This window comes from Macrobrachium rosenbergii, chromosome 51 (assembly GCF_040412425.1).
Source record: "Macrobrachium rosenbergii isolate ZJJX-2024 chromosome 51, ASM4041242v1, whole genome shotgun sequence".
Classification (NCBI taxonomy): Eukaryota; Metazoa; Arthropoda; class Malacostraca; order Decapoda; family Palaemonidae; genus Macrobrachium; species Macrobrachium rosenbergii.
The window spans coordinates 64,770,543-64,789,166 of NC_089791.1; the positions used below are offsets into that span (position 1 = coordinate 64,770,543).

The 18,624-nt window shown below is 40.8% G+C and overlaps 1 protein-coding gene across 1 annotated transcript in view; it reads left to right on the plus strand.

The window, feature by feature from the left end:
- The window catches only part of LOC136833465 (protein BCCIP homolog), a 109,354-nt gene that overhangs the window by 31,583 nt on the left and 59,147 nt on the right, over positions 1-18,624 (plus strand). The window contains 1 exon segment of the mRNA XM_067095658.1: positions 16,929-17,081. Within this exon segment, the coding sequence (XP_066951759.1) occupies positions 16,929-17,081 (153 nt within the window).

Sequence of the window (18,624 nt, forward strand, 5' to 3'; positions counted from 1 at the left end):
CAACCGGTGTATAACCTCTATGTGACTAGACCTCCTCTCTCAATACCCTTGTTCCGGGCTCTACCAAGGAACTTTCATCCCAATGATTGCGGAAGACTGCGTCCAGTCTTCACAAACAACCATAAAAATTCTCAATTCCAAGGTAAGAAAAAGGGTATTGGTTTATGGGATTGTAGGGTATTCCCCTCTCCCATTACTGAATTAGATGCTATAAACGGACACAGCGTATAGCAGATCTTCGCATAATGTCTTGACTTGTTTTAGATAGTGAGAGGCAAATACTAACTTGCTTCTCCAGAAGGTCGTGTCCAAGATACTCTGCAGGGACCTGTTCTGTTTAAGAGCTACAGAGGTTGCTACTGCCCTGACTTCGTGATCTTTACTTTCAGAATCTTGTAGTCTATCTCTCTACATTCCATATTTGCTTCTTTTATCAACTGTCTAATAAAATAAAACAGAGCATTCTTCGACATCTATACAGAGAGCTTTTTGACTGAGCACCAAAGCCCTTCTGAATTCCTTCTTAAGTCCTTTGTCCTATCCAGGTAGAGCCTTAGAGCCCTTACTGGGAATAGGACTCTCTCTCTCTCCTCCCCTGTTATGTCCGTTAGGTTCGGAATCTCGAACGTTCTGGGCTAGGGCCATTGTGGAGTATTCATTTTTTGCAAGGAAGCCTAGTTGCAGTGAGCAGATTGCCTTGCCTTGTATAAAATCTATATTCTTGCTGAGAGCATGTATCTCACTAACTCTTTCGCTGTTCCAAACTGACCAAGAAAAGAGTTTTCATGGTGAGGTCCTTTAAAGATGTCCTCTGCAAGGGATCGAACCTACTAATGAGGAACCTCAGGACCACGTCTAAATTCCATGCTGGTGAGTTCTCTATATACAAATTTGGGTTACAGAAATATTGGAAGAGGACACATGGTTGTCCTTGCACTATCCTCTAAATACCTCCCACTTGGATTGGTATACCTTAATGGTGGATAACTTCCTTGATTTGCGATAGCAGGGCCAAAACAGCTCTTGTGAGTTTTCCGATAGTCCTAAAAAGCAGTTACTAGTAGCGCTTGTAGGTTTTGTCCTCAGTTTCAGGTATCTCGGTAATATCTTTCCAAGTGGGGTTGTTTGAGTAGATCTACTCTCTGAGGTAGGCTAAGGGGATGTCCACCATCCAATCCAGTACTTCTGGGAACCAATCTCTTGTCGTTTAGTAAGGGGCCACAATAGTAACAAGACATTCTTCCTCTCATGTGACACAAATTTTTTCAGTACCCTGTGTATTATCTTGAAATAGGAAATGCATACACGTTCAAGTTGGACCAGTCCACCAGGATTCTACATTCTATGTATATAGCCCCGGGATCTGGTACTGGAGAGCAGTAAGTGATTGCCTCTTCGTTTGCTGCTGTGCAAAGAGATCTATGCAAGGAACCCAAAGTCCTGATGTAGCGTTCATTCTTTTGAGAGGACTTTATTTCCTGCTCAGAATGTCCGCCTCACATTTTTCCCCCTTGGATAAAGTGGGTTACTAGTTTTACATTCTCCTCCTTTGCCCAAAGAAGAGATTCTCTTATTGTCTCGTATAGAGACCTGGAGTGAGTGCCCCTTGTTTGCTGATGTAGGCCAACGCTGCCGTGTTGTCGGTGTTGACCTGCACCACTTTGTTCCCACTGTGTTCGAACTCCCTGAGAGCTAGAAGGATTGCAGTTAGTTCCTTCTAATTGATGTTTAAACACTCCTCCTGCTCTCTGGTCCAGGAGCCCGAGACTTTTTATTTCCCCCAAGTGTTGCTCCCCATACTGAGTCCGACGAGAACAAACAACACTAGGTCTGGGTTCCTTTAATATAGAGAAGGGACCTCCTGGAGCTTGACGGGACACTGTTCCACCACTACAAATACGGTCTTATTGGTTCCTCCTTCGATGCACTTGGTCTCCAGTTCTAACCCCTTGTCCCAGTTCCGATTTAGATGAAACTGTAACGGGGCAAAGAATTAACCTCTCAAAGGAGACAAACCGTTCCTCGAGGAAAGGGTTTCCCAGCAGACTCATCCATTCCTTTGCCAAGCATGACTGTCTCTTTATAAAGTTCTGAAATTTTCTTGAGGCTTGTCCTGTCTTTGCAATAAACGGAAAATCCCGAAAAAAGCTGACTCTGAGATCTTCATCCTAAGGCATAGAACCTCTTGGGATGGGATCAATGGCTATCTGTTTATCAGTAGACCTAAACACCATTTGTTAGACGCTTGATGCCAGTGCATCTTGCGTCCTGAGCTAACTCCACGCCTTGGCTTCCAATATCTTGAAGCCTGACGTCCTGACGTCCAATGCCTTGACGCTTGACGCGTCTTGAGTTCATTGGCGCTTGTCATCATGGTGTTTCACCTAGATGCTTGACGCCACTGCATCCAGCGTCTAGAGTTTCATTCACTCCCGTTCAGCGTCTTAAACTTCTGGATGTCTAGAAGCTTTAGTTGGACGTCTATTATCCTTCTTCTGTTTGCCTGGTTGTCACGCTTGCAGCCAGGAAGACAAAGTCTGCTGCATATTTTATAGTAAAGCTATATCATGCGGGCTTCCTGCTGTTGGGGACAGGCTGGGGAAGCCTCAACTACGGAAATTATTTCCTTCTCATCGTCAATAATGGACCGTGGAGGTTTCAGCAGATGAGTACCAATCCGAAGGAGGAAGAGGAGGATGAACTGAGGCAGCATCCCCAGTGTCCAATAACGCTCTTGCAGCCCGGTATCCTGACTGAATAGAACTGTCTCTTCGTTTGTTCTTAGTAGGAGAGCTACCCTTGGGGCTGGAAGGGAAGAGCTCCGGGCTGCTGCTGTGGCTACAATCTGTAGTCTATGAAGTGTTATCATGACGTCCCTCAATATTGGGTAACTTGCTCTTGAGAGGTCTCGGCTCCAGAGCCAGACGTCAACCTTGTCTGTTTAGGCCGAAAGAGAGAGCCGAAATTATAAAACCTTTCCCATGGACGAACTTCAGAAAATTCTTGGAGATCGGGTGAATGGGGACGTGAAAATACGCATCCTGGAGGTCCAGTGAGGCCATCCAGTCATGCTGTCTGACTGCTGCTAGAACCGATTTTGTCGTTTCTATAGCGACCTTTGTTTATTGCACAAAAAAGCAAAATCCCGAGCACTGGTCTCTAACCCCCAAGCATTTGGGGATCAGGAATAACCGAATGTAGAATCCTGGGGGGAATTCGGATCCTGAACTCTCTGTCTGGTCTCCTTTTTTGCAACATCATAGACACTTGTTGCTGTAGAACCTTTGCCTTGGTTCTGTCGTTGCATTTGGCAGAAAGGTCTGGGTTGTCTTGTTACTCAGAGGGGGCCTACTCAGGCTGGACAGTCTGGCTCCTACCGCAGTCTGCAGGAGAAGAACTGAAGGCAGGTCCTCCTTCTTCCCTGTGTAGAGCCTCTTCTCGTTGTCATTCATCTACCCGCCCTAGAGGAACCTCTATCGGAGGGGACATCCCGAGTAGACGACCAGAAAGAGCTGAGATACCTGAAACACAGGAACCTCGGCCTTACTCTTTTTAGCGATGAAAGTCGTAGGTAGGACTTTTCTTGCTGTTTTAGATCTTAAATCTTACGTGGTTTTCTGGGCCAAAGATGAAAAGGCCTCTATACCAAACCTTGAGAGAAGGGGTGAGAGGAAAAAGGACATAAATCAATTCTGATTTTGATTGGACGTGACCCCATTAGCCAGGAAAGAGCAAAGATGGGCCCTTTTCTTCAGGAGTCCCATGAGAAAGGTGCAGTTGATTCTTTGGAACTATCTCCGAGTCCTTTATCCATACACGACATCAGATATATGAGTTCTTGAGTCAGTCGTGTTGAATAATTCCATCTTCCTTACTAAATCTCCAAATTCTTTTAAGAGGGGGTGGTCCAATTCTGATATCGACCAACAACTTCGTTTTCCCCATGGCCACTCGACCCAAGAGTCAACAAGATTCGAGAAGGTTCCTGGGAAGGGGCAGGTATTTCAAGGCTGAGTGATTCTCCAGTTTGATACTAAACGCTAGACCTTGAGATAGTTTGGTTGGAGGAAAAACAAAGGCTGTCTTTCATTGTTTCTCCTTCGAAAGTATCCATTCTTCAAAATGCTGCCCTCTTAGACGCCTTCAAAAGAGTAAATTCTGAAGGCGGAACGAGGAGCAGTCAGGATAAATTTCTCTGGGAAAAATTTCCGAAAATAGCTTCATAAGCCTTTTCAAGTCTGATAAAGCTGATGGCCTTTTATATTGTCTTCGCAGAGAAATCTCTACAATAGGATTCACAGGAGAATGCGAGATATTATCATTCTCTTCTTCCGATTTTCTAAAGACGGAAGTAGCGACGTCTTTCAAAATATCATCTTGGCGCCTGGCGTCCAGTCTCTTGACGCCTGGCGTGTTGGCGTCCATTTTCTTGAAGCAATGTCTTGGCGTCCAGCTTCAATTTTTCCTGGAATTCCTGGCGTCTAACTTTTGTCGACACTGGACGCGTCCAGGCGTCCAGCTTCTCTCGTCTGACATCCTGGCGTCCAGCTTCTCAACGCCGACGTCCTGGCGTCCAGCTTCTCGACGCTTACGCGTCCTGGCGATTTTCTCGGCCTTTGTAATGCGTCCTGGCGTCCATACTTCTAATGCAGCTGTCCCGTCAAACCTAGAGGTTGCAATCCAGAACTGGCGCCTGCGCGACATCGGTCAAAAAGCTTCCTCCGGTTGGAATTTGAGCAACCAATGGACGAAAAAACACTTTAACCTCGCCTTTCCTATGGCGAGGGTGAGCGTTCCTGGGAAACGTCAACAGGTGGTATTCGAGGGGACGACTGCATCGGTTGCTAAAGCCTCTTGCCTCCCTTCCTAGTCTGTCGACTTTCCTTCTCACAGGGGTTGGTGAGCTTGGAAGAGGTCTAGGACTAGGAGCACAACAGGACCAGCTTCGCACCCTCCACTGCACTTGCACTAACAACATATTAACACTTTATTTTTAGATCTCTTATTATCGATCACATATTATCCCTGTCTTCTGAGAGGGATTTTACCTGTTGGGCCAGGGTCTGAATGGCAGCCAACAAATCATTAAGTTTGGGTCCTTACCTGTTTCAGTAGGGGTTCAGAGACTACCACTACGGGAGAAGGATCAATAGGATAGTTATCAAGGGAAAAAGAATTAACTATTCCTGGTTATATCAAGAAGAGTGAGAAACAGTACTCTTGGCTCTTCTGAGCAGTCTTTCATTCCTGTTCTTCAGGCATACTAAGTAATCCAGGAGACTTTGGTTTATTAACCCATCCCCACACACACATTTTCACACTCGATGAAGTCAGATATGTTATAAGAAAATCCAAAAGCAAACAAGCGAAATAACCAAGCCAAAGTGTACTTCACCAAAATAAGTTTCATAAAAAACACATTTTTGAACATACTACCTGCGAAATTCCATCGATGTTACCCTCACAGCGGCATGGAAGATCTGAGGAATAGTTGGAATGGTTCCAGGTACCTGGGTAGAGGGCGCACAGGTGGTTCACCTGACTACCGATCGGCGATTGCCGCGAGTTTTTGAAATTCTGCCGTGACGTCAGGGACTTAAGCTATATATATAACTACCAGGTGGGTGTGTTCGGGAATTTATTTTATTATGAAAATATCATTTTTCATAATAAAATAAATTTTTGAACATGCTTGCCTGGTAGTTGTATATAATTAAATTCCCACCCTCCTCCCCTCTAGAGACTAGGGGCATGGAAGATCTTCTTGCTCAGTCTTCTAAGAGGATGAGGCCTGCTGTTCCTTTTGCAAAGAAGAAGAAAGTGCCCTTTCAGGAGCCCTTTCGAGGGGCTCTTCTTCAGAGCCTCTTTCCGAGTCGAAGACCGGAGAGAAAGAGGAAGGTCTTCAGCTCGTCCAGCAAAGAAGACCAAGTGATGTTCAAGTCCTCCAGACAACAGTGGGTGCCAGACTGCTGAGGTTTGCGAAGTCTGGGCACAGAGAGGGGCGGGCGACTGGTCCTCTCTATTGTAAAGAAAGGATATCTCATCCCCTTCAGGGGAGAGACCTCCCTTGACAACAACTCCAAGGAGTTATCCGCCAGGTACAAGGATCCTGTCCGGAGCCAGGCCCTTCTACAAGCAGTAGAACAGATGCTGGAGAAGGAGGCCATAGAACCAGTTCAAGAGCTCCATTCCCAGGGTTTTACAATCGGCTGTTTCTGGTGCCGAAATCTTCGGGGGGGTGGAGGCCGGTACTGGATGTAAGCGCCCTGAACTTCTTTGTTATCAGGATGAAGTTCACAATGAAGACGAGCTCTTCGGTTCTGTCTGCTCTTCGTCCAGGGGATTGGATGGTGTCCCTGGACCTTCAAGACGCATATTTCCACGTACACATTCATCCCTCTTCAAGGAAATACCTGAGGTTCGTGGTTCAGGGAAGAGCGTTCCAGTTCAGGGCCCTGTGCTCCGGACTTTCGACGGCCCCCCAAGTGTTCACGGGCATTTTGAGGAATGTAGCACACTGGCTACATCTGGAGGGCGTAAGAATCTCACTGTATCTAGACGACTGGCTGATTCGAGCGCAATCGAAGGATCGCTGTCTGGAGTACTTGTCAATTACACTAAATATGACCCAGTCCCTAGGACTGTTAGTAAACCTCGGGAAGTCCCAGATGATTCCTCAGCATTTCCATCCTGAGAAAGAAGAGATCGCTGCTTAGAGAAGTTGACTGCCTTCCTAGAGAAAGAACATTGTTCCGCAAGGGAATGGATGAGTCTGCTGGGGACCCTTTCCTCTCTGGAACAGTTCGTTTCCTTAGGAAGACTTCACCTAAGACCCCTTCAATTCTACCTGAGGGAGAAATGGAATCCGAAGTCTCAGGATTTGTCAGCTTCTTTCCAGATATCGGACAGGGTAAAGGAGGATCTCCGTTGGTGGTTGGACCCTCAGAAATTAAACCAACGATTGCCTCTTCAGTTGCCGAGCCCTCGCCTAGTGTTGTTTTTCAGATGCCTCAGAGTCAGGATGGGGAGCAACACTGGGCTCGAGAGAAGTATCAGGCACCTGGAAGGGGAACAGGTGACCTGGCACATCAACAGGAAGGAACTGTCGCGGTTCATCTAGCCCTCATCCATTCGAGCCACAGGTTACAGGATCAGTAGTACAGGTAAACTTCGGGACAACACTACAGCCCTGGCTTACATCAGGAAGCAGGGAGGAACACATTCCTTCTCCCTTTACGAAACAGCAAGGACTTTGTTGCTGTGGGCGGAGGAGAGGAAGATCAGACTCCTCACCAGGTTCGTGGAATGTGAGGGCGGATCTGTTAACCCTTAAACGCCTACTGGACGTATCATACGTCAACTAAAATTGTCTGTTGGGTGCCAAGTGGACGTACCGTCATTCGCGACTACAAAAAATTTCAACCTTGGTCAACTTTGACTCGACCGAAATGGTCGAAAAAACAGTGAATTGTAAGCTAAAACTCTTACATTCTAGTAATATTCAATCATGTACCTTCATTTTGCAACAAATTGGAAGTCTCTAGCACAATATTTCGATTTATGGTGAATTTTTGAAAAAAACTTTTTTCTTACGCCCAAAGATAACTCGGCGAAAATTTCAGAAATTCTTTAAAAACATTTTGTCGTCATTTTTGCACTGTTCTATATTAGCCGTTACATAAAGTTTTATATATGAAAATGTGCGCAATTTCATGTAAAATACAGCAAAATACAACCCATGGTTGTAGCTTTTATCAGTTTGGAAATATTTTCATATAAACCACAATAACTGCAAAATTTCAACCTTCCCACAACTTTGACTCGACCAGAAATGGTAAAAAAACGCAATTGTAAGCTAAAACTCTTACATTCTAGTAATATTCAATCATTTACCTTCATTTTGCAACCATTTGGAAGTCTCTAGCACAATATTTCGATTTATGGTGAATTTTGAAAAAAAATTTTCCTTTACGTCTGCGCCAGAAATTCTTTAAATCACGTTGTCGTAAAGTTTGCACCATTTTATATTAGTCGTTACATAAAGTTTTATATATGGAAATGTGCGCAATTTCATGTAGAATACAACAGAAAATAACTCATGGTTGTAGCTTTTATCAGTTTTGAAATATTTTCATGTAAATCCACGATAACTGCCAAAATTTCAACCTTAGTCAACTTTAACTTTCGACAAAATGGTAAAAAACGCAATTATAAGCTAAAACTCTTACATTCTAGTAATATTCAATCATGTACCTTCATTTTGCAACAAACTGGAAGTCTCTAGCACAATATTTCGATTTATGGTGAATTTCTGAAAAAAAAAAAAATACCGTTTTCCAAAAATGCGTCTGCGCGTGATAACCCGGCGAACATCTCAGAAATTCTTTCGTCACGTTGTCGTAATGTTTGCATCGTTTTACATTAGTCGTTACATAAACTTTTATATATGAAAATGTGCGCAATTTCATGTAGAATACAACAGAAAAAGCTCATGGTTGTAGCTTTTATCAGTTTTGAAATATTTTCACATAAATCACGATAACTGCCAAAATTTCAACCTTCGGTCAACTTTAAGGCCGGCCATACACTATCGGTACACCTGACAGGTGCGCCTGAACAGTCACGCCGGACAGGTATAACTGATAGTGTGTGCTGGGAAAAACTGGCCTGTCAGGCGACCTGTATCAAGGCGACCTGACACGAATGAAAAATTCCATTCGGTCCACGGACAGGCGAGTAAACCTGATGAGTGTATGGCGGTTTCATCCGATGTACTGCAACAGGTCTCAGTTTAGGACAATCCTTTGATGTGGAAGGTTAAAATTATTTAGGTTAACCTTTGTAATTTTGTTTTATTTTACAGTTGAGATCTTTTAATTTTCATTAGTGCTTTTTCAGATGGACACTATAGTTGAATGTTGAAATATGTCGCAAGGAATTAATGAAGTTCTTGGTGAAGTTATTGAAATATATAAAAAGTGAACCATGCTTGTGGAAAATAAAAAGTTCTGACTATCATGATAGAGACAAAAAAGATGCTGCATACAGGAAATTAGTGATGAAATTAAAGGAAATAGATCCTGATGCTAATGTTAATGTTGTTAAAAAGAAAATTAACAATTTGAGGTCCAATGTTAGAAAGGAGAAGAAGAAAATTGACTCCTCAATGAAATCTGGCGCCTCAACAGATAATGTGTACAAACCTTCCCTTTGGTACTTCAATCTTTTGATTTCATAAACGACCAAGATAATGCTAGATCAACGGTCTCAAATTTCTCTCCTGATGACAATGATGAGGTAAGAAAAAAGAGAACTATTCTTTTGACAATATTTATTCAAATATTTAGTTTAGAATACCTTTCCCATTTATAACTGCAACACATCAGCACTGTTTGTTCCTTAATATGTGATTATTTTGCCATGCCACTTTCCCTTCGTCCATGAAGTAATCCATAAAATGTTCTCTCACTTCTTTGGCATTTTACAAGTCCTTCCTGGATTAAAGGATTGCAGAGGGTTCATATTAGAATCTGCACTATCGCAGCCGCTAGACAAAGATTTCCATCTTCAGAATTTTCTCGATACAAACAACTTGCAGGGGCATATACTGTAGGCTGTTTATCCATCAAAAAATTATGAAGAGCACAAGCTGCCATCACAACCTTTTCAATATTGTGTGGTTCTAGATTTATTGGTGTATGAAAAATGCAAAATCTAGATGAAAGAATACCAAAGACGTTTTCAACTATATGCCTCGCGCGGGATAAACGATAGTTGAACACCTCTCTTTTGCAGAATCAAGATTTGCCTGTCTAAATGGCTTCAAAATTTCAGTTGTCAGCGGGGCACGCCGTCAGCAACAAAACATAGGGGACATTTTTGAACTTTTCACTGACGTCATCATCCTGGGAATGTGTAACTTTTTCTCCACTAACTTTTCATAAAAACGAGTATTTTTGAGTACACACCGTCGGATACGGCCGTTAGTTCGAAATCCACTAGGAGAAATCTGTAGTTTGCATCCACAATTGCAAGGAGAACCATACTATGTCTACCTTTGTAGTTGAAAAAATAAGAGCCAGAATTTCTAGGGGAATTATGTCAATATGTTTGCCATCCATGGCGCCTATGCAGTGTGTGAATTGCCATCGAGTCTCAAAATCCTTTGATATTTCCTTCCAATCATCTTGAGAGCTGGGAAACTGAAAAAACAAATGCATTATATAATGTACAGTCACTTTACACTAACAAATATAATTGTAAATAATTTTTAACATGAATAGTCTATTAAATAATGAGTAATATATTTTTTTTTTTGTTTCAGGTCAACTTTGATGCCTCATGTCCTGAGGAAAACTATTTGACACCAAATGTCTCAGAAGAAGAGGAGCGGGAACAGAATCAACGTACACCGTCGACTCAAATTTCACGACCTGGGCCCAGTAAGAAGAAGAAATCCAATGATGATATGTCAGCTGAAATATTGTCCACTGTTAGTGATCATTTCAAACAACCCAAACCACAACTTGACTGTTGCGAGCTCTTGGGAAGAACAGTAACTATGAAAATGAGGGGGATTAAAGACAAACGCCTGCACATCATGTTCGAAAAAATTAATGACTTACTATTTGAAGCAGAAATGTGCGCTCTGAACAACCAAGTTCTCACACCAAGTCCACAACATTATACACCAGTTCCTACTCCAAGTCAACAACATTATACAGCAGTAACCACACCAAGTCCACAACATTATTCAGCGGTTCCTACACCAAGTCCACAACATTATACACCAGTTCCAACACCAAGTCCACAACATTATGCACCAGTTCCTACACAAGTCCACAACATTATGCACCAGTTCCTACACTATGAAGTCCACAACATTATACACCAGTTCCTACACCAAGTCCACAACATTATACACCAGTTTCCACACCAAGTCCACAAGAAGAACAAAACACCACTTCTCATAACAATACAGAATCGGCTGCAACGTTTATTTCAAGTTTCACCTCAGGGATTTGAATGAGTGTATATGGAAATAAGAAACATGTTTTAGGGATATTAAAATTTGTCTTTATATTTTTCCTTCTCAATTATTTCTTGATATGTGTCTTTCTTTTGAAGCAGAAACTATGATAATGGAATGTTTAGGTACATTCAAATTGGAAGTTATATTTTCCTTATTTTTATTTCTTGAAAGGTGTTTTAATTTTGAATGAGCAAGTATGATAATAAATACTAAGAAAGTATATTTAAAGATGATTTTGATTTCTTCCTTCTATAATATTTAATTGCAAGGTTTATTGCTTTTTGAAACATTCTATTCTTCAGTTTAAAAATATGATGAAAAAAAAACAAGACAAACCTTAATGTATTTATGATAAAAAAAAAAAAAAAAAGACAAACCTTAATGTATTTCTGCAGAACTTTATACAAAGCCTCACATGTTTCAGGAATAATTCGTCCAAGAGCTTGTGGTGAAATCCTAGTTGAATATTTGAGAGACTCATACGATTGTCCAGTTGCTTAGTATCTCAAAGTTGCTGTCAGCCTTTCGTGTGGGGATATAGCTAATCTCATTTGCGTATCTTTCTTCTTAATCAAGGGGATATAAGTAACAGCAACTCGTTGTACACTGATTCATTCATTCGCAGATAATTGCTAAAATCAGATGGTTCATCTCTCAATTCGTTAAGAAGATTGATATGAGTAAATTTATTACTTCTTTCCATCCATTTTTACACCATTGTTTTTCGTTTTTCGTCTCTGCTTGTTATTCACATAAGCTAGCGCTAATAAGGCAAGCAAGTGCAACTTTCGTCTTCTCGAAAATCCATGTTGAACTGACAGACTTGACAGGTATGCCTGAAGAGTGTGTGTGCTCCTCGGTATCAGGTATACCTGTCGGCGTGACTATTCAGGCGTACCTGTCAGGTGTACGGATAGTGTATGGCGGCATAACTCGACCGAAATGGTAAAAAAATGGAATTGTAAGCTAAAACTCTTACATTTTAGTAATATTCAATCGTTTACCTTCATTTTGCAATAAATTGGAAGTCTCTGGCACAATATTTCGATTTATGGCGAATTTTTTGAAAAAACATTTTCCTTACGTCTGCTTGCTGGTAACTTCGGCCAGACATCTCAGAAATTCTTTAAATCCACGTTGTCGTAATATTTGCTCCGTTTTATATTAGTCGTTACATAAAGTTTTATATATGAAAATGTGCTAATTTCATGTACAATACAACAGAAAATAACTCATGGTTGTAGCTTTATCAGTTTTGAAATATTTTCATGTAAATCACGATAAATAGAAAAAATTAAACTTTCAGTCAACTTTAACTCGACCAAAATGGTCGAAAACTGCAATTATATCCTAAAACACTTACAGTCTAGTAATATTCAATCAATTAGCTTCATTTTTCAACAAACGGGAAGTCTCTAGCACAATATTTCGATTTATGGTGAATTTTTGAAAAAAAAAAAAAAAAAATTCGTCGAGCATTACAATTCATGCATCATTTTGTGATAATATTTTCTCTGTGTTGCTTTGATCGTTTTAAAATTTTTATATACCAAAATCATCGCAATTTAGTGTACAATACAAAGAAAAACAAAATAACCCATTAGCTTTAACCGTTTTGCTCACAGTGCGATTTGTATAAAATTATATATGAAAAAGTTTTTGCACTGTCATATATTTCAATATTTATATATGATAATGATATTTTTTCATTTCTGATGGTTGCATACTAAACTTCAGGCAATGACAAAAAAGGAGCCAAAAATGAACTCTTAATCCTGAAAACTAAGTGTGCTGTGATTTTTTGAAAAAAACTTTTTTTCTGCTTCGGCGCTAACTCACCGAACGCTGCCGGCATACGGGAGACGTTTTTGTAAATAGAGGCTCGGCGTTTAAGGGTTAAGCAGAAAGGAGCAAGTCCTACCCACAGAGTGGGCGCTCCATTCGAGATTTCACGAAGCTGCGGAGCCTTTGGGGAAGGCGAATATAGATCTCTTTGCGACACATTGGAGCATAAGACTGGAGAACTACTGCTCTCTGATCTCAGACCGAGGGCAGTTACTATAGATGGTCTTCTCATGGTGTGGTCCGGAATAGACGGTTATGCTTTTCCCCCATTCAAGATCTTGGGGGAAGTATTAAGAAAGTTCGCTTCATCAGAAGGCACAAAACTGACCCTGATCGTCCCGTTTTGGCCAGCTCAAGATTGGTTCACAGAGATACTGGAATGGATGATGGATTTTCCCAGATCGCTTTCACACAGGAGCGATCTTCTCAGACAGCCCCACTTCGACAGACTCCACAAGAATTTCCCCGCTCTCAATCTGACTGCCTTCAGACTATCGAAGGACTGGTCAGAGCGAAGGGATTTTCGTGCAAGGCTGCAAAGGCTATTGCCAGAGCCAGAAGAACCTCAACCTTGCGCGTCTACCAGTCGAAGTGGGAGGTTTTTAGAAGGTGGAGCAAGACTCAGAAGATATCCTCTTCCAGTACCTCTGTGACAGACATCGCTGACTTCCTTCTTTACTTGAGGGAGCAGTGCAACCTCGCTGTACCGACAATCGAAGGATACAGAAGTATGCTGGCTTCAGTATTCAGACACAGAGGTCTGAATATTTCAGAAGACAAAGACCTTCAGGATCTTATTAGGTCTTTCGAAACGTCTAAGACCAAGACCTCGAAGCCTCCCAGTTGGAATTTAGACGTTGTTTTAAAGTTTTTAATGTCCAAGAAATTTGAACCTCCCCAAAAAGCTTCCTTCAGGGATCTGACCAGGAAGTCACTGTTTCTCTTTGCTCTGGCTTCTGCTAAGAGAGTAAGCGAGTTGCAGGCTTTGGAAGGTAGGGTTGGGTTTAAGAAGGACTCAGCTATTTGCTCCTTCAAACCCTTCTTGGCAAAGAATGAAAACCCTTCCAAACCATGGCCGAGAAGCTTTGAGGTGAAAGGACTTTCGTCAGTGACAGGGCAAGAGTTGGAGAGGACTCTGTGTCCGGTTAGGAGCCTAAAATTCTACCTAGATAGGAAGAAACAGCTGGGAGGTACAGTTGAAAGTTTCTGGTGCTCAGTCAGGAATCCTAGTAGATCCATCTCGAAGAATGCTCAAGCTTTTTTCATCAAAGATGTCATCAGAGAAGCGCATCTGTCTTGTGAGGATGAGCACCTAAAGCTCCTTAGAGTGAAAAGCGCATGAGGTGAGAGCCATTGCGACATCATTGGCTTTTCACAAGGCGTTGTCTCTCCAGGCTCTTATAGAGGCGACATACTGGAGATGTAATTCGATATTTGTATCTCATTATTTGAGAGATGTTAGAGTAACTTATGATAAGTGCTTCTCTCTGGGAGCGTACATATCTTCGGATTTGTTGCTGGGACAGGGAGCTGAAACTAATCCTTTATAATTTAGTTAATTTAGTTGATTTTAATGCTATGTGATGTGTGTTTTTATGGTTGATTGGAAGAGGGTGTTGGAAGTAAAACCCCCTTTCAATTCGTAACACTAACAAGGTTAGACTTGGTCAGGTGGTCGGGATTGGTTGTTGTGCTCCTTGTTGTTTATTGATACCTAAAGCCCTGTCATGTAAGAGGGATAGCCCCCATTGATATGATACAGGTAAAGGCTCTGTCATGTAAGTGGGTCAGCCCCCATTGACACGATCCAAAATAAGGCTCTGTCATGTAAGTGGGTCAGCCCCCATTGACACGATCCAGAAGGGCTGTCAGTCATAGGTCTCAACCTCGCTGAAGCTCTTGAGGCAAGCAGACTCATAGACAGTATCCTTGAAGTCTTCTGCCCAATCAGTTAAGAACCATGGTTTTTATATCCTACAACATATGTTGTTTCCTGTTTTTTAAATATTAGCTGTCTCTTACCCTCCACCAAGGGTGCCAATCAGCTAAGTATATATCTGACAGGTAAGTTGCATGTACAAAAATGATATTTTTATGATAAAATAAAGTTTTGTACATACTTACCCGGCAGATATATATGATTAATGGCCCACCCAGCCTCCCCTCAGGAGACAGGTGGAAGAGAAAATCTGATTAGAAAACAGGAATGGTTCCTATTCCCGCCACCCAGCGGGGGAAAGGTAGATCACCTGACCTACCTGCCGCGTGTGCATGCGAGATTTGAAATTCTGTCGGGAACGTTGGAGACTATAGCTAAGTATATATCTGCCGGGTAAGTATGTACAAAACTTTATTTTATCATAAAAATATCATTTTTATAATAAAATAAAGTTTTATTTATACTTACCCAGTAATTACAAGTAGAGCCCGCCCTCCTCCCCTCACATGGACATTGTAGCAAAAACAAATTGAAGCACTTTTCAAGGGTTGTTCCTCTCCTTCCCAGAAATGTCATATTTCTTTATCTCCTCACCTTGATACAGGTTGTCGAGTTTTGGGAAACTGGGTGTACTGTGTACTTGGAGTACCCACCAGTCAGTTTTAATGCATGGGTAATAGTTATGTTGTGTAATGTGTGGGTAACAGAACTCTCTGGTTAATTTCGTTGTACTGCGCCCAGGGCAAGGGCACTTTATTTTGTAACGCTTTGGCAGCCCTCGGAGTACTCATCGGCTGCAAAGCTCCTTCTGAAGTAGAGACGACCCTCGGCTTTACCGCTGTGTCACTACAGGTTGAGATGAACACCAATCGGAGGCAGTATCGTGTTGCTGTAGCTCTCACCAGTGCTAGCTACCTTTCTATTTCAAATTCATCTCCATCACTGAGTGTTTTTGAGTAGTACAGGTAGTCCCCGATTATCGGCAATCCAGTTTTTCGGCGCTTGTCTAGTGACGAAAATCTCGATTTTTGGCGGCAACATGTCGATTTCCACTTATCAGCACCAATAATTGCGTATTGGTGCCAATGTATACCTAACGGAGGCGCCGATAACCAAAAAGCGCCGAATATCGCCAATTTTTGTTATCCGCAATTTTTGCTTATCATCATGCCGTCAGAACGGAACCCCCGCCAATAACCGGGGACTGCCTGTATATGTCCATGTATCCCACCTCCTGTCAATGTGGGATTCAGCTATGTAGTCACTTGGTAAGTTACTTATATAAAAATGACATTTTTATAATAAAATAAACTTATATATACAGGCAGTCCCCGGTTATTGGCGATCCTGTTTTTTGGGGCTTGTCTAACGACGAAAATCGGTGATATTTGCGCTGATTTCTTCTTACTGGCGCCGATAATCGCATATTGGCACTGATACATACCTAACAGAGGTGCTGATAACTGAAAATCAGTGATTTTCAGCCCTTATAAGTGCCGAAAATCGCCGATTTTCACTCATTGGCAATTTTCACTTATCATCACGCCGTCGGAATGGAACCCCCACCGATAACTGGGACTGCCTGTGATTACTAAGTAACTACATGATTGGAGCCCTCCCTCCTCCTCTCTCATGAACATTGGGTACAGACTAATTGAGCTCTTCAGCTATGTTGTACTTATTCTTCCCTGAAAGTGGGTGGGGTCTAGTTAGTTACACCAAAACAACAGAGCGTTGCTGCAGATTTCAGAATTTAAGCTGCCGCAATAGTTAGAAACTAATAGCTATGTAGTTACTTGGTAATTATATATAAAACTTTATTTTATTATAGAAATGTCATTTTTATAGCATAAAACTAGCTTTTTATATGAACTCATGAATTATATAAATGCTTCCATTGCAGAGTGCAATTTAGGCATTTCGATGACTGATATAATAAACAATACATACAGTAGGTTAGTTCTAGCTTATAATCTTGATGAATAATCAGGGGACTTGCACCTACCATATACACTATGGATGTATGTTTCATGATACTGTATGAATACAGCTTTTTATTTTCTTAGCAAGAATACAAAATCAGAATGATCACAATTGTGTTTTTCTTTTCAGCTTAATGTTGACTTTGAGGGCTTCACTGCCAGTGACAATGATTTCCATGGGATAAAGAGATTACTTCAGCAAAGTTTTCGTGGTTTAGAAGTTGATGTATCTGGTATTGCAGACACCATTATCTCTCAGAATTATGTTGGGTCTGTCATTAAGGTAAGCCACAATTTCATTTTAAAAATTACCATGTCAGAGATGATATTTTTCTATTATTGTTCCATATACTGTATACTTGTTCCTCAACATATGCAAGAATTAAGCCCCATTTCCTTAGAATGAGACTTCTTATTCCTGGAAACGTTTTTGAAGTAAAATAGCAGATAGCTGCAGTTGCAAAACATATTTAAATTTAAAGCAATGAAGAAGTGTACTGTGCAGTATTGACTGATTGATAATGAATTTTGTAGTTTTTCTATCACTGTTTGGCTATATCCTTGATGTGAAAGTGACTGCCTTAAAGCATCATTCTACTTTTATTTTGCTGGGCTGATGGTTGGAAAATTATTGGAAGGGGGCTTCCCTACCTTTTCGAATTTGATTCCAAACTTATGTTTTGAGATCTTAGGAAATTATTTGGGTAGTTGTCAGGGAGTTTATCAAAATTTGGTATAGCTAGTTACAGTTCAGGAGATATTGCTATGGCAAAAAAACTACTGATCGTGTTTGGAAATTTTAACTCAAGATTCCTACTATAAGAAAATCTTGGCAGTGCCTAAATTACAGTATTTTTAGGTGGATTGCATGTGTGCATGGGACCTTGTAGGTAATCCGGGGCTCATTCTGCTCACAAACTGTACTAATATGGCTTTAGTATTGCCACTCAGATGGTGGATCTTGGCTGTAAGGTTGTATTCTTTATTTTTAAGGTATGAATTAGATGCTTAAGGTAAGTTAGATTTCATTTTTGTCTTGCTGAGGTATTCAAATTGTGGTTGGTCTTGTCACTGGAGTCGTGTCCAATTTTCCATTTAGATTATTACCATTACCTTATTTGTAAGTGGAATGCAAAGTTAAAGAGAAAATGTATAGTTCTCAGCGGGAATGTAGACTTGCCTTGAAACTATCTATTCACAGTTTACATTTATACCGTATATACATGTAAACCCTTATAATTTTTTTTGTATTGATTTTTCCTCTGTTTTTTCAAGTATTCTTTCATTCTGTATAGTGCCCTTTTATTGATAAATATTATTTGTTGTCTTTAATAATAAAGAAAATTATTACGACTTGACTCTTATTGTGTAATGGTAAAAAAAATCATTACAACTTGACTCCTATTGATGAATACTACTGTGGAACAGTGTAAATGAGAGCATGTGGAACAATGTAAATGAGAGCATAAGTTTTTAATGGTTTTAGGTGGGTGAAACAGTTTGCCAAACCATCCTTTAGGTTGTTTTAGTAGAACAAAGTGATTTAAGAAAATAATGTTAGAAAACAGTTAGAGATATTATTTTGCAGCAAGGGAGAATAGTGAGTTCAAAGGGAACCCAAAAGAAATATATACAAAGATTATTTTTTTCTTGTTTTAAACATATGTTCATTTTGTGTGATTATGGTATTACTGAAGAAAATATTTTATTGTATGTTAAATCTGCATGAGTTTAGTTATTAATAGTGCCAAAAATGAATTTGCAAATGAAAGCAAATTCAAAGATATGCTAACTTTGTTTTCCAATGTAAACGGCACAGTAAAATA